Raw genomic sequence first — 16,537 nt, 5'->3', positions numbered from 1 at the left:
GGAAAGTTACCAGTAATACAACTATCACTGTCACTGAGACTGAGATCTGGCATCCAATCACCCAAGCAAACCAATGCTTGAACAATTTCTGGAGCTAATGAACTCCAATGAGATGTGAGAACCCTACCACCAACACTAAACATTGATTCTGATGATACACTTATCATTGGAACATCCAATACATCTCTTGCAATCCTTGAGAGAGTTGGGTACTTAGGAGCATGATTCTTCCACCAACTTAAGATATCAAACCTCATTTCTTCAGTGGATGTGCCTTTAGGAAGAACTGGTTCTGCTAAGTATGTCTCTAACTCTGACTTCTGAACCTCAAACACATTGTTTTCTATTATAAAATCATCATAACCAAATTCATTTGATGTTGTTGTAGTTGTAGAGATCTCAATTCCAGCTGAATTCATTCCACTATCAAAATAATCTGGAGCTGTAGTGTTGGTTTCATAAGCACGGTAAAGAGCATTGAGTGAAATCTGAAATTTGTTATAGTGACTTTGATAGTTTTACACACCATGTACTCTCTTCAAAAAAAAACTCCACCCATCTAGCCTTATACCTAGGATCTAAAACAACTCCAATGCCCATCAAAGTGTTACTTTCTTTCCAGTAGCTCAAATTTTGACCTCATATTCTCCCATGTCTCTGATATACTCATGCTCACTTAATTCCCAGGCCTTAATGCATTTATTAACTTCTTTCACCCCATTGTAATACAAATTTTTTGTGGGATACTTAATCCCAGCAAATTTGGTTAAAATCACATCAAATAATTCCAAACATTCACATATATGTACTCCTTGTTGCCACTGCTGAGAAGTTGGTAGTATGTTGAAGTCATTATCCAAATAAGCTATCCTAACAAAAGCTTGTCTCCAAAAATTGCATCTTTAAGCATCTTAAAGGTGGAGTTCCACCTGGTATCCACATCTAAACCAACAGACCTTGAAACAGGAAGCTTAACTTGGGCAGTAGCACATTCAAATCTCTCTTTTCTAGCCTGACTGGACTTGACATATTTCACACACCTCTAATTGCCTCTATAAATGGAGCAGCTACTTTCATTCCATACAACACAAACAAGTGCAATACATGATTACTACACCCCATTTGGAAAAAATCCCCATTAAGAACTAGACAATCTTTGCTATCAAGCCATGACTTCAGATTTTCTATCATAACATCATTGGATCTAGCATTGTCAGCAGCTACAGCAAAAAATTTATTATCTATGTTCCAATCTGGAGCTATTGATTTCACTACAGATGCTAGAACTTCTCCAGTATGTGGTGATGGTACTAAAATGTATGCTAGTTCTTTCTTAATCAATTTGCACTCATCATCTATGTAATGCATTGTCATACAACAATAACCATCTTTTGTATGCTTACATGTCCACATATCTGTTGTTAAACTACATTTAGATGTAATTGTGTCAAATTATTCTTGTAATTGCACTTTGAACTCAGCTGTAAGTTTCATGATATCATCCCTAACTGTATTCCTAGTGTAAAGCTTAACAACAGTATTCTGAGACTTAACAAACTCTCTAAAATATGGTTGCTCAACTATAGTGATTAGATAACCATCCTTAGCAATCATCTTGGAAAAAAATATCCTAGTAGATTCAGCATCATACTTCCAATTAGCTAACTTAGTTTGTGCATTACTTGTTTTAATTATAGTAATCTTTTTTTGTCCATGCTTATTCTCAGGCTTTTCTTTGCAGGTAACAACATGGTGATGCAAGCAGCTGGTTCCTTGGTTACTTGGTGCATCAAATCTCCTCTTACAATGTTTGCATTGAGCTATAAGTATCCCAACCTCCTTCCCTTTTACTTTCTTCTTTCCAACTGACCTTTCAAAATCAATCCATACATCAGACCTTACTGTACGTAGTTTTTTATTTTCTTCAGCTATAATTGGATCTTCATCTACTTATATTTTTGCTTCTTCTTTGGGACGAATCGCAGGTGTAACAACTGCAGGTGTTGAATTAATTCCTGAACCTTGAACTTCTGGTAATTGTGATGCAACTGAAAGTGAGAGATTGTTTGAGGAACCAACATGGTTTGATGCTCTTTCGCTTTAGGACATGATTAATTTCACAAATCTGTAACTGAGATGCCCTAATTTCAGAAACCCTAAATTGAAAATTGAGTTTTTAAGATTGAAATTAAACTAAAAAAAAATAGAAGAAGAAAACCCTAGTTTTCTAATCAGTAACCACACATGATTTGTATAGAGAAGAAGATGATTTTGCACGAATTGAAAGGCAGGAGACGAGGAGGTGAGTTTTTCTTCTCTCTTTTTCTCTCTTTTGCACGACTGAACTGAAGAATGAGTGATTCTTTCGAATGATGTATACCTAGGTATAGAAATTTAAACGTGCAGTACACACGTTACCGGATAACGGATATAAGGCTAATGGAACCGGATAGCGGATAGTGGATATCCATTAATAAGCCTAACGTATCATCAATATATTAGATTTAAATTCATTGTCGTTTGGATTTTGCGGAGTCATGTATGATAGTGTAAATATAAGAGTGTTCATGGATCCTTCCTCTATATATATGTTGTATTGATGGTAATCAACGCCTCATTCCTTCAGATGCTTTTACGACATCGATGCTTCCAAACAAACTGGTAACCAAGGTCTCATTTATCCAGGTGCGTGCCCAAAAAATCAAAGATAACCAAAGTTTATCAACTGATTCTAGGAAGAAAGGAACCACGCTGGAGTACAGTGGATTCCTATTCCTCCACCAGGGAGGAGATCCGGAGTCGAATCCCCATAGAGTCTAAGAAAAATTAGTTAGGTGTTGAGCCCAGACAGGTCGTCGTAAGCCAGGCCCGTTTCAAAAAAAGAAAAAGAAAAGAAAAGATTTAGGAAGAAAATGCCAAGGCAGAAGAAAGAAATAAAGTATCACAAAGATTTGTTGCGTTTACGCCACTATTAACCACCACACCAAATATACTCACTTTTTCTACCCCACAAAAAGAAAGAAGAAAAAAGTGCATATGATGACCGTTTTTTGACCGTGGAATGCCGAAGATTTTCCGTAGTTTCTAAAAGCGCACTGACTTGGACTTGGAGACCGCCGCCACTATTAGAAAACCCGTGACAATCTTTTTTATTGATAATTCATTTTTTTGGCGTTTTGAACTCAGATTATCGGGCAGCGTTATTTGGCTCCCTAATTTCCATCTCCCTATTTTCCTCCCTACAATCTAAACCTCACGTTAAGGAAATGGTGAACCCTACCTGAATGTGAATGCGAATCTTGATATGGATGTGGGGCTTAGATTATAGGAAGGTGGAGAATAGGGAGGCAACTAGCATTTCCGGAGGTTATTGACATAGAATTTGGCGCTAACGAGTTCTCTACTTAAATTCTTGATATCATCATCCAAAAACTTCATCACCGTACTATAGAAATTTGTAAAATCCTACTCACAAATATGTGTAGAGGGTAGAGAGGCTGCAATGGCGGTAGTAGGGGAGAACGGAGAACCCATCATTTTTATTTGACCCGTCATTGGCATCACAAACGTGAGAACTATGCGGATGCACGCCGCTGCAGTTCTTTGAAGATATTAGTTGTACATACAAAACTACAAATGTACAACGAGTGCAATTCAAAGATAGCCCCTAGACCTTAAGTAACCAAAGATTGACCAAAATATTTTTAAATCAACAGATATTAGAGGACCGAAAACTGATTATGTCGCTGATGATGATTACAAGATGTCAGTCACCAACTTTGCCAGGGTTAAGAAGAAAAAACAATTACAAGATGTCAGTTTTGAAGGATCAGTGAATTAGTGAGTGAGTCAAGGAAGGGTACGTGGTACAAAACGTTCAATTAAACAGCAGTTTTTTCGTTTTTTTGGCTGGAAAGGGAAGCTTAAAATGTTCAATTAAGCAGCAGTATTTTTGTTATTTTGGCTGGAAAGGCAAGTTATTAGGCTTATAATTGAAGAGAGGGGTGGGGGATGAAGGATTTGTCATGGTTATGTAGTGGGTGGTTACTTGTTATCTTTCAACTTCTAGAAGATCTTCCCCTTTTCAACTCATATAAACCCACTTGCACTTATCCTTTGAATATGGAAGTCCAAGAAGTAGACAGTTGGAAGTTTAAGTTGAAATTCATTGAAAACGATTGTTTGAATGATGAAAAGCTGTGTAGCTCATTACCTGCTTACCTTATTAGCATATTAGATTCACTCTACATATAGCACCACAATAAAACTCATAAATCAAAGTCAGTGGTACAGATATTCGGCAAAAACTAAGACAGCAACATGAAAAAACTAAGACACCAAAATCTCGTCCAAAGACGAAAGAGTATTACATTGAGCTAGAATAATAAGTATCATTTCAACTAGCTGTTATCTCTACTTCTCTCCAAGCAAGAGTGCCTTTAAGATAGCATCACTTATACCATCACCAAAAGGGAACATATGCCCTGCACCCGTAAGCTCGTGGTAGTGAACCCATGGAAGCTTTCCTGCAACGTATCGTTGAAGGGAAGCAGGCACGAGCAAATCTTCATCTCCTTGCCAGACATGAACACTACCTTCGTTGTTCTGAAAAGGGTTCTCAATATCACTCATCGGATCAAACTCCCAATTTCCAAAACCAACAATCAAATCGCGATGGAGAGACTCAAAATCACCTTGCTGCCTTATTTGTGCCTAATGAAATACCAGGAAATTAAACAATTGTGGGCACTGATAAATTTATAATAAAAAAAAAAAATCGGCATGCCAGACAAGTTAGGAGGTTTCAGGGAATAAGCAAAGTACCGCATGTTTTACCCACTCGGCTAACTTGGGGAAGAGTTCTTTATCTTGGCGTGAAAAAATAGCAGGATTGTGAGCAACTGCACTAGAAGGAGGAAACCGTTTTTGAGTGTTCCACCAGTAAGTGAGTAATGGGGCGTAATGAGCTACCCGAAGTGCCCATTGGTCCTGCACAAGTTGTTCATTGTAGGCTTCTTTTGATACATTGGCTGGAAAGGCTGGCCACCAGTAATTGACAACCGGTGCAAGTAGCGCTGCTCCTGATAATCTGTTAGAAAACCAATATTGTAAATTGAGATTGATTTCAAACTAGACCAAGAAAATAAACTGTGCAGATAATACAATTCAGGTCCAAAACAGTAATATAAAGAAATACTAGTATGTATTATGTTCATCAACCTTAAAACTACAACTTAGAGAGATCATACCGATGAGGAATGTACTTGAGGCAACCCCAAGTTGCCTGACCTCCCATAGAGAATCCAATTACGTAAAACTTGGACCCCAGACCCAGCTGATCAGCAAGCTGTTCAATATCCAAAGCTGTGCTTTTCTCAGTTCGTTTTGGATTTGGATCACTCTCACCATACCCAGCTCTATCAAAAGACACCATGTAGATGCCTAGTTCTTTAGCCAACTCCTGTAAAAGCCACCATTAAATTAACCATAAACCAGAATCTTAAAACTAAGAGACGGAGAAGTGGAAAACTCAATAAAAGACGAACTGAAGTACCTGTAAGAGAAGAGAGTAGTACCTGAGATAAGGGCATGGAATCAAGTCTGCAGGAATCAAACCCATGAATGTAGATAATCTTATATTTTGCTTGATCTTTTGATACCCCATGTTCTTTGTAAGCTAAAAATCTTCCATCACTGAGCATTATTCTTGATGCTGTAACAGATGGGCCATCTGGAGAACCGCAAATCTTGGGTGGTGGAGGTTGAACGGTTTGATAAGTCCATGCCATAAATCCCATCAATAAAACTAATGATATCGTCCGAAACATACCTGAATGATACCGAATTCCAAGAAAAAACATCCATTTTAGTACATAACAGTCGCTTAAATCATGAGCAAACATGCAGTTAAACTCCCAATTGGCTCAGTTCCTATTATCTTAATTTTCACAAATTAGAAAGCCTTTTTACAATGAACTCAAAATCCATACAAAAACAGCTAACTGGATTCTAACAAGAAAAATTGAGGAAGGACATAAATTAAGAAATTAAAAGTTCAGAATCTTTAAATAAACAACCATTGATACAAGAAAACAAAAGTTCACCTGATGAAACTTCGAACGAGTTCTGCTTTGATTTTCTGGTATGAGACCTTGCTGCTGCAGCAGATATTTTCCTGCTTGCTCCTGCCATTTGTGAAACAACACTTCACCTCTCTTATACAAGATTTCTGAAAGAGAATTAATGTTGTAATGGCCGCTTTAACTATCTCGGTAGGTTTGAGATACTTAAAAGAGAGAAAAAGAGAGATAAAAGCACTTGGAGCAAGTCCTAAAGACAAACACTATTGTGAGAACTGCATTTATTTATTTCTAAGGTCTAACCAGAATTTCAAGATAATACTATTATGTACAAAATAGTTGGTTCATACTGAATGGCGCCAAGAGAGTAGTATTCAGGTTCAACTGCCCAGATGGTCCACCTAAGTAGTCAACAATCTGTAACCACATGGGGACAAATAAGGTATAGAAACATTGCCAGGAATAGAAGTTTATTACTAACAAAATTAAATTAAATAAATTTCTCACTTCCCGTAAAGAAAAAGAAACTCTAAAGTCAATAAGGCACTCAAAAGAAATCCCACGTTAGTTGGAGTATAATTAATGAAACAGTAAATTGCAGTTCCAACAATTTTACCTTATAATTTAGTAGTGGAGCAGGTGGTTTTGTTTGTTGCAGGTTAGCTCATCCACCTTTAGAATACGTTTGTGAACAATATAAATAAGTTCTCTTTCAATTACTAAAAGGAAAGCATTTAGGAACTAAGAAAATCAGCAGATTGAGATTCATATTGATTCATCACAAGATTCGGAACCTTGTTCAGAGTCCAAATGAACACCATCAACGGCTACTTGTTTGTCATTTTGAGTTGCTTCTCTCTTCAATCTCAATAGTCTCTCTCTTTCTCTATGCCCTTCTTTTAACAACTCGATGAACTTGTCTTTTATCGCTAGTAAAGGATCTCGATCGATCAATTGGTCATTTTCGTAAGCTTCTCGAAGTACGGCAGTTTTTATCCCACCTTTTAGAGACGTGTAGAAAATGCCAGAATGTCTAGTGAAAACATTAGGAAATGCATTTGAAAACCTGTATTCCTCCTTAAATTTCCCTAAAATCGGCACTGGCATTCTTTTTAAAAGTGATAGAGAAAGCAATTCATGGAAAACTCCCACTGTTCTTTTCTCCATTTCGGGTGAAGCTTGGTCCAGCTGAGAAGCATCTTCGTAGGGAGATATGTACGGAAGCTCCATCCAATCCCTGACCCATTCCCTCGTTTCTTTCTTTAGTAAAACCCCCTTGGGAAGTTTCACATTGAATGAAGGCCTAATACCGATACCTGTTAACTTAGATTCTTCTTCTGCTCTTTGTTCTATAACAGATTTAGCAAATTCTGGATTCCAAGAAATCAATTCTAAATATGATTTACCTTCATCAGGACTGCCAACTAACCGGAAAAGATTTGGGTACTTGGGAATTAAATTGCACATAAAATCATTCGGAAACCCAAATTCTCGCTTGACATCTCCTAATTTCTCAGCACTAGCAACTTTGTTTTTAGACATCATGAGCAATTTGCAAAGCTTCGCCACCACCAATTGTTCGTTATCATCTCTGATCTGTTTCTCTTCATCGAGAAAACTTTGAAGGCGACCACTGACACGAAGGAATGGAACTGGTTGAGTTTTAGGCTTAATTTTGTCGAGGTAGACATCAAAAAGTCCAGGATTTTGATCAAGGAATGTCTCAATTTTCACTGCAATGCGTAATCTTTCTCTTCTTTTCTCAAGGTAACGCAGAGGAATTACCTGTCCAGGTTCGTTCAAAACTTCTTTAACTACTTTGTTGCATAGACGCCATGCTTTATCTTGTTCGATTGCCTCATCAAGTTGTCTGTCTTTACGCCAGGGGACTTTAAGGCTTGAAATAGAAGCGAATCGACACCAGTGGTTACTACCAGAACACGAAGGCAAGAATGTACGCAGAACTGAACTCGAATCGGTAGATCCGACGCTTGAGCTATTTTTCGAAAGCAAACTAGCTTTTAAGGTTGAAAGCATTATCACAAACAGATCATAGACTCTAAGCTTTTTGCAGGAAATATGTTAAACACCAATAAGGGAGGCAATATGTCAAACACCTGTAAGGTCATACACAACCAATGTGAAATCAATATAAACAAACAAGAGAAGATGATTATGTCAGCATTCAAGGTACATGTTTGTGTCAAATTGCAAGAGCTCCTTCCAAGAATCGAACAAATTTTAGGCTTGAGCAGTTTGAAATGTGTTAGCATTCATCACTAAAAGCCTTAAAGTTCATACTCGTAAACGAAATTTCTTAAAGTGATATCAGAATGCATTATCTTCAAATCCAACTTATTCGAAAGCAAATTCGCAATAAGACCATTCAGTTATGAAAAGCAAAGATCATCTCTTATATGATTTTAAAACCCATGAGATTCAAGAACAAAAAGAAATAACCATACTGATCTTAAAATGTGTTAATATCAAAACCAAACTCTTAAACCCTAAAAGATTTTAATCGTAGATAAGAAACAAGACCTAAGAATAGAAAAAGGTGAGTGAAAGTACCGTGACTGCTGGTTCTGTAGCGTGGAGAGTGAGAATGTGAGGAAAAATGAGATGAACAAAGAGCGGAAGAGAGAGAGACGACGAGCTGGTACAAACAATAAGCAATATTCGCCCTGCCACATTTTAACATTTCTCCGGCTTAAAAGTGAACCAAATGGGAGAAACTTTGGTGCCCAGTGAACGCATACGCTCACAACGTCCTATGTTAGTGCCCTATGGTAGAATGTTGCAGGGGTGGGACTTGGATTGGGTCAACCCACCCAACTCATGCCAAATCCGAATATCGGGCGGGCATGAGCAATTATTTCAAAAAGATTTCCGCGAGCCTGGTCACAAACTTCGTAAATCCGAATTAAATTTGGCAAACATGCGCAAGAATATCTCTAATCCAAATAACCCACCCAACCCAAAAAAAATTAATTAATAAATTATATTTACTAGTTTATCACCTATACTACGCACGGGTATGTTCTTGCTTAAAATATATTGGATCTTCGTTTTAAAATATATTGAAAAATCAATACACTCATGATCTTAAAAACAAATAAATATCTTAGAATTATTGGCTTGGAGAACAAATTTTTCAACGCCCAAAATGCTTTTTCAACGTGCGGCTACGATGTGGTCGGTTTTCATCTTGAATCACCCTTTTAAGTTCATTTCAAACCCCTAAGTATTTCCATTTGGTTCCTCGAAATAATGTAAGTCGGTTTCCAAAAATAAGCCAACTATAACAATGACAAAGAATTGTAAGAAAGAAGGCGTTTTGCTTTTTTAACAATGACTTTACTATGCATAATTGGCGATCAAGTTTCGAACGACGGTCGATGCTTTTCCAGAAGATTTTCTTTATTGTTCTATTTGTAATTTTCAAGGCCCCATAAATTCCTTCATGTTTCTGCGAATATGTTCAAGCGTATTATACAAATAAGTCATCGCATCACCTATTTGCATTAATATGACACTCATTTACAAACTCCATCCAAATCTCTGAATTTGTGGATGCAAAATACCATTTTCTTCAGGTACCCATCACATAGAAGTCTGATCCGAACACGCACCATCGAATCCAATACCATATTTGGATAACTTAAAGATGTGCAGTCCCCAAAATAGCCAATACCCATCAAATACGTAATTACAAAAACTTCGACAGAATATTAAGGTTATCGTCACAACTTACTACCATTCTTTAAGCCAACATGGTACTCACTAAGTAGTTATAGACCAATTATAGTCTTATATGTACACATTTTCCTTTCAATTTTTTAGCCTCTGGTTGTTTCAATACTTACACTTTACATTTTGATTATCTGGCACATCATATTGGAATTTAGCAAAGAGGACACACTGCATGATGCAACTGTACACACCACATCATTTTGAATATTTCTTCATTTCTGGCACTTCCATAGGGGGTGCAAAAATCTTCCTTGGGCTACAAAAAATTTTTAGGGGGTGCAAAATAACAAAAGATAGGCTTACGTATAGCATTCTATCTTTAATTGGCCCTAAAAAGGGCTTTGGAGCTAGCTGGGCAGGGGCCCGGAGGTGCAAGTGCACACCCTTGCACTACTCTAGCTCCGCCCCTGCTTCCATTCAGAAAGTAAGTTCTGGTATACGCAGAGGTTACATACTGATAGTTATGGTATACTCTTAATTCAGCAGGAGCAATAACTGAGAGAGTTGGCCCTACTGAAAGCATTTTTGTTAGTCTGTGTTCGCAAGAATTTACTGAAATAAAAACTCATTCATAATTATGCTCGTGAAAATGGTAAACTATGGGTTTGTATCAACGTACTGAGCCCATACATGTGTGGCTTCGGGTAGGTTTTGGAGCTTGGACTCTTTGACATGATATACAGACTACTTAAATACGATATTCCAATTCACCCAGTTCCTCATGATATACACCCAATTTTTTGACATGATATAAGACTTTCTTTTTCATGTCCACACCGACAAAACTCTTTCCTATTAAACCATCCATGACACAAATTCCAATTCACTCAGTTCTTCATTATCGTTCTTCTTCAACAGCTCATCAATATTAAGATTATTAGGGAAATGTGGGTAAGGTAAAAAAAGGAGGAGGTGAATAAAGAATCAAGAATAATGTTACTGTTGTTGTCTATGGGGTTCAATCATTACGTCATTCATTTGGAGCGGAATAATATTGCGGTCAACTTTGGTGCAGAATTATCCATGATATACCCTATTGATTCCCATCTCGAAGAAGCATATGGATGTTTAGTTTGGAACGGGATATCAATTCGGTCTTCCTACGAATATAAACAAAGAGTTTAATTAAAAATGCCTTGTGACCTTGTCCCCTCGACATTGTTTCCGCCCGTAGTATGCAAAACCAAATATCATAGTTGCACAATATCCTGTAGAAGAATAAATATAAGAAGAATTTGTAGAGTAAATAACCGTGTAGAGACTGTACCGAATATCTCAAACCTGTCATGGTCTCTCCAATTCCACTTTGGCTGCGACATAGGGTAATTCATCCATTCAGAAGACAAACTCTAATCTATTACATCTTAGCTATTACAAATTTATATGCAGCACAAACAAATGACTTAACTATTAAGGTTGATGACTAACAACTGTCACAAATAAATAAAACGCAAATTCAGAGATGCATGTGGAGAGAGAGTTACAGGAAAGATTGAGGTGCCATGATTACATTTGAATGCACTCCATTCTAAAATTTAAAATTCAAATAGTAAAAGCTTCATCCTTAAATTTTTGGGTCGCTCTTTGTAGTGTGAAAAAGCTACTGTCTTAAGTTAACAAAATGATAAATTAAAATATAATCATTTACTGAATTCAACATAGTCATTTGATGAATATCTACAAAATAAACATTAAAACACCCAACATTTATATTGAAAACCACATGGCGTATGAACTAAAAAAAATAAAATCCAGTAAGCTAATACATCGTTTCACCGATAAACTGATCAATTACCTCGGTGGTCGTTGGGCTATCAATTGGGAGGAAAACAACGTGCACTGAGTTGCACCTTTCTTTGTTCAGTACTCCAAAAATTTCTTTAAAATTCTATCCTTGTAGTCATCAACATTTTCCTTTCATAGTGAGAAATAGGTTGCATTAAGAAATAACAAATTCTATCCTACCCTGGTTTTATATAAAATAACTACAGAGAAATCTCACCTCTGAGTCCTTATCATCATGACTTGGGAATTTTCTGATCCACGTTTCTATCGATGAAGAAGTAATATTTTGATTTTGATTTCATAAGTTCTACAGTCTACAACATTTAAAGGTTCACATGTTAAATCCAAACATAACAATACCATGATTTTCATTTTTCATTTTCTCATTGAAATATCTTTGAGCAATGACTTGCCTGTCACGGCTGATAGTAAATCTAAAACGGTAGAAAAAGGGAAAACCTGCTTGCATTTGCAGATCCATTAGAAAGGGCCCAACGGAAGGAAAATAAGGATATCGGGAATCGATTTAAAAAGTGGAATGACACAAATACACATAAGCTTTTATTGAGAAAGCTAGACTTCAAATATTTCATTTGCATAAAACATGAGCTTGTCTTGTTGTTGTTCGCCATTGCCCTCCTAATTCGAACAATGAAAGAGACTCGATTCTAAACCATAAAAATAAATAATGAAGAAAATTAAATCAGTAAAGAGAGAGATAAACATAATCACCTTTTGTGGCTGTGGGATACACCTGGTAGTTCTGGTGCTGGTAGAGAGGAAGATAAGAATTCAAAGAGTGTAATTCTTATTAGAGTTGACGGGTTTCTACTGTTTTGATTATAGCATGGGTAAAAAAGATCCATAGAGAAAAATTGATGTGAAATAGAAAATGGTGCAGAAAAAAGAAAGAGATGCGTAAAAGAAAATATACCTAATTGTGTGGTTTCGGTAATTTCTTAAAGATTCTAGAAAGATACAGCGGGATCTTGCAAAAACCTTGACTAAATAACCTGCTTACAGAATGAAGAAAGATTAAAATCTTCATCGACGTAAAAGCAAAACAAAAAAAAACACATAATCTAGGTTTTGATAATACAAACAATACCCGAGTCGTTATGAAAGGTGGGAGGCAGTGTCGATCGTGTTCAATTCCTGTGATGATCTGCAATTAAAAGAAGAGAACAAAACACACAGAGGCACACTATGTCACTACCACGGATCAAAAAAAAGCTCATAAAACCACGGATCAAACAAAAAGCTAATAGAAGCTTGAACACAACTAAACCCTAAAAAAAAATCAAACCTGTTCACGAAGGAAAGATAGCCGAAACAATGAGAATAATATGGTTGGACGTTTTATAGAGAGATGCCGAGCCGGAAGAATATCTTTCATAATAGGAAAGGAGTTATAATGAGTTATTTGGAATTAATGTTATACAGACTATTTACTAAAGAAAACTCCAGAAAGATAATTTGTTTACTTTTATCTCCGGATCTATTTAATAAAATGTTTATGGAATAATTCTTTATCATTTTGGTTAGTTTTACAATTACTTTAATTAGGGGTCTCATTTTTCAGGAATGTTTTTGCTCTCTCCTTTTGGAACGACTATTATAGAAAAAAAATAGCTACCGAAAGTGATTAAACTCATTAAACCTATTAGAGTTTTGTATAGGAAAAACTGCATTTATAATTTTTTGATTGCATTCATGTATGATTATTATTTTTTTGTTCTTACCTCCGTGATTTTCTATTAATGATTTTGTTTAACTATTTGACAGGATTAACGTTCAATTTTTCTTACGGGAGCAAAAGCACGCTATGATCCATGGGTATGCTCTCGTAACTCAGTGTACTTTAATCCTAAATTGTAGTCACCAATCTAGATTTGATCAAGGGTTCGTGAATTTCATTGAAGTTGTAATTGTGAACTGTAATTAGAATTAAGTTAATTATCAATAAGAAGTGTAAATGGACATTGGACATTACATTATTATTTTTTAAATATTTATGATCATTTTAAATCATGATGAACAATACATATTTCGATGTGATTTATTTTATTTTAGTTATTTTGGTAAATATTTTTGTTGGATTTAATTGGCCAAAAAAATATATCGTGGGGCCAAAAGATTCTCCTCGAATTTTATTGGTCGATATTTTAAATGGTGACCAGAATCAACCAGGAGCTCCGGTTAATGAGAGCGCTCAAAAAATCTATTTTTATATAGAGAATTTTATTAAATAACCCTAAAATAAGAATGATAATCCAATATGAAAAGAAAACAATATTATTGTAAATAATCCTAAGTTATTTGGAAAGTTAAGATAAATATAGTAAGTAAATCTTGTTATTATTAAAATTGTTATTTTCATATCAACTTGAAATAAATTTTAATACTTAAATTAGGATAAAGGAGTTCAAATTTCAAACTTGAGCCAACCCGAGGAACCCATATGGAACCTGAGAAGTATAACTTGGGCGGATTTGGGCATCACCTCCATAGGTTCCTAGGGTTTAATGGGAAATCTGGGCAAAAGAGATCTAGCTCACGTCTCGCTTGTCTGAGCATTCTAACCCGACCAACCAACCTAAGACCCACCCCTAGAATGTTGAGTCTTTAAATAAAAAAAAAAGTAAAAATATATAATCATCTTTTTATTTATTTTTATTTTGCAGAAAAAGGCAAATTTATTAAAATCGAAGTGTCACTGACACTAAGACGAGTTTGGTATTGTTATGAGTTTTACAAAAACGCTTTTTTATTACGATGTATTGTGCGTTGTTGTATTTCGGTATAAAAACAAAATGGTTAGACGTTTAGTAAACTATTATGTGTAAAATGTAGTACAACCAACAAACTATAATTTTTGTTTAGTAAATCATCATATTGAAGTGCTTATGATGTGGCTAATAACTAAAATAGACATGGATTATAAATTATTTTTAAATAACATCTATTAATACGGTGAGCTTGGTCCCAAATTTTGTCATGATATGGTGAGGGATGTTATTGCTGATATGTGCTATAAAGCTGGTGTCGTGTAGGAAAGAAGTGTCATTGGGATTTCTTTCCGATAATGCTAACACCTTAAAGCCCGTCGATATTCTTGTCTACAATTGGGAAGATGGCAAAGATGATTGCTTTGATGTCACGGGTGCTTCTCCTTTCACAAGTGTTAAAACTCGTACATTCACTCCAAGTCATGCTATCCATGTTGTTGTCACTCACAAAAACACCAAATATCTGGACAAATGCACACAACAGGGCTATGGTTTCAATGTATTGGCATTCATAACTTTAGGTGAACTTTTTTTTTTTGAAGCATACTTTGGGTGAACTTGGGAGGACACTATCTTATTAGTTAAGCGGTTGAGAAACCTCCTTGTTAGGCATGATTATAAAATAGGTTGTTCTGTCTTTCACAAATTAGGCATTATTATTCAGAAAGAGGTTGAGGCCTAGCTTGTTGCTCGATTACCTTCCAGCAACGATTCCATCGATATATATTGAACCTTTCCTTTCTTATTTTAATAAATAATGATTTATTATTATTAATATTCATAATAATGAGCCTCCTAGGGCATTTTATTAGCAAGACGAAAATGGTTCATTACAAGTTGGTAGAAGGCAACCGAGCAACAAGCTGGGCGGCAACACCTTTTTGAATAACAATACCAAGCCTATGGAACAAAGAACTACCTATTTTGTGATTAGCATCATGACTGACTAGGCAGTTGCTTAATCTCTTCAGAAATATAACCAAGTCCTCTCCCAATTCTCCCACTGTAGAAAAAGCTAGCGCCTTGAAACCATAGCCATGCGCAGTGCACTTATCTAAGTATTTCGTGCGCTTACGACTGACTGCCGCATTGATGGCCTGACCTGGAGGAAAACTATGTGTTCTGGCAGTTGTGAAAGGTGAAACTCCGGTGACATCAAAACATACATCTTTACCGTCCTCCCAGTTATTAATACTAAAATATATTTTTTGTTCTGAATATTGTTTAAATAAATATAAAATTAATAATAAATTTTTATTCATATTTTAATCATATAATATTTTAAATTGAAATAAACTTTTGAGGGCCTTTATTAATATTAAATAAACAAAGGAGCCTTATTATAATGAGTTCGTTGGTAATGTCACTGCCAGCTGAGCACTAATAAATTTATTATTGTTATTGGTGTTATTATTGTTACTATCATTTTATAATAAAAATAAATAAAATTTGATTAGTGAAAATATTTATACATAAACAAATGCTTAAGGGTGAATTCTGTCATCTTAATATAATAACAAAGTTAAAATTGAGAATCAATTAATTAAAATTGAGTGGGTCCACAACTTCTGTTTTTAATCCATTTAAAAGCTATTCCTGATATCTTTTGAAAATTGGCTTTAAACAGAATTGCGTTTAGATTAAAGCACTTTGAAAAATGTTTCTGGAAAAGATTGTTACAAGTTGGTTACAAAGAAATGCAGCTAGTAGTTGCCAGTAAATGTATCCCAATTGCATACTATAGTGCCCGACAATATCCTCTCAAAGAACCAGTTATATATGTGAAGGCTTCCAACAACAAGAACCAATTTGAGCACTATCAAAGATGCTTAGCGGTGGTTTAACTACATTATCCCTAAGGAAATTTATGAGCATAATCCCGCAGTCCCTGTTTATAGTAAGAAGATCGGTGCCGCTGGAAACCCTCGTTCGTAAAATAGATTAAATTCAACGTATCTGCTGCATTTATGGATTTTGATGCATGGTGGTCTGTGGTGGCTAGTAGCAATGATGCTAAATTCTAAGGTGGAGGGACAAACGACCTCAAAGTGCACAGCCCTCTCGAAGCGGAAGCCAGTGCAGCGGTTTTAGATACTGAATTTGTCCTACTGTTTCGACTTATAAGAGTTA

The 16,537-nt window shown here is 35.8% G+C and overlaps 2 protein-coding genes and 1 long non-coding RNA gene across 9 annotated transcripts; all 3 read right to left on the bottom strand.

Moving 5' to 3' along the window:
- Window positions 1-4,185: 4,185 nt before the first annotated feature.
- On the bottom strand, window positions 4,186-6,225 carry LOC113322733. The gene is made up of 5 exons (XM_026570878.1): window positions 6,105-6,225; window positions 5,577-5,830; window positions 5,250-5,461; window positions 4,825-5,089; window positions 4,186-4,713 (listed from the first exon to the last, which is right to left on the bottom strand). The coding sequence occupies exons 1-5, from the start codon at window positions 6,190-6,192 to the stop codon at window positions 4,414-4,416; spliced, it is 1,119 nt and encodes a 372-aa protein (XP_026426663.1). The 5' UTR covers window positions 6,193-6,225; the 3' UTR covers window positions 4,186-4,413.
- Window positions 5,773-8,812, bottom strand: LOC113322732 (protein WHAT'S THIS FACTOR 1 homolog). Of its 7 annotated transcripts, XM_026570876.1 has the most exons (6): window positions 8,652-8,812; window positions 6,875-8,197; window positions 6,697-6,752; window positions 6,431-6,497; window positions 6,105-6,185; window positions 5,785-5,830 (listed from the first exon to the last, which is right to left on the bottom strand). In XM_026570876.1, the coding sequence occupies exons 2-3, from the start codon at window positions 8,115-8,117 to the stop codon at window positions 6,745-6,747; spliced, it is 1,251 nt and encodes a 416-aa protein (XP_026426661.1). In that variant the 5' UTR covers window positions 8,118-8,197; window positions 8,652-8,812; the 3' UTR covers window positions 5,785-5,830; window positions 6,105-6,185; window positions 6,431-6,497; window positions 6,697-6,744. The 7 variants fall into 7 exon arrangements, with proteins under 7 accessions (XP_026426662.1, XP_026426660.1, XP_026426661.1 ...); XM_026570877.1 differs by lacking the exon at window positions 6,431-6,497 and having other exon boundaries at window positions 5,773-5,830; XM_026570871.1 differs by having other exon boundaries at window positions 6,697-8,197; window positions 8,652-8,811.
- A 3,671-nt stretch (window positions 8,813-12,483) lies between these two features.
- LOC113322736 lies at window positions 12,484-13,052 on the bottom strand. Its single transcript, XR_003347273.1, has 3 exons — window positions 12,925-13,052; window positions 12,727-12,783; window positions 12,484-12,631 (listed from the first exon to the last, which is right to left on the bottom strand). It is a non-coding gene; the product is annotated as an uncharacterized LOC113322736 (long non-coding RNA).
- Between the last annotated feature and the right edge of the window lie 3,485 nt (window positions 13,053-16,537).

The sequence above is a fragment of the Papaver somniferum genome, chromosome 11 (genome assembly GCF_003573695.1).
Source record: "Papaver somniferum cultivar HN1 chromosome 11, ASM357369v1, whole genome shotgun sequence".
Lineage (NCBI taxonomy): Eukaryota > Viridiplantae > Streptophyta > Magnoliopsida > Ranunculales > Papaveraceae > Papaver > Papaver somniferum.
This window is presented reverse-complemented; position numbering and strand designations above follow the sequence as displayed.

Bases quoted from the DNA above. Each gene is read 5' to 3' on its own strand.
- LOC113322733 (XM_026570878.1), bottom strand. From the start codon at position 6,192: ATGGCAGGAGCAAGCAGGAAAATATCTGCTGCAGCAGCAAGGTCTCAT. The intron at 5,831-6,104 runs GTGAACTTTTGT...GGTATCATTCAG, and splicing joins CTCGTTCGAAGTTTCATCAG to GTATGTTTCGGACGATATCA. The intron at 5,462-5,576 runs GTACTACTCTCT...TGGCTTTTACAG, and splicing joins ATTCCATGCCCTTATCTCAG to GAGTTGGCTAAAGAACTAGG.
- LOC113322732 (XM_026570875.1), bottom strand. From the start codon at position 8,117: ATGCTTTCAACCTTAAAAGCTAGTTTGCTTTCGAAAAATAGCTCAAGC.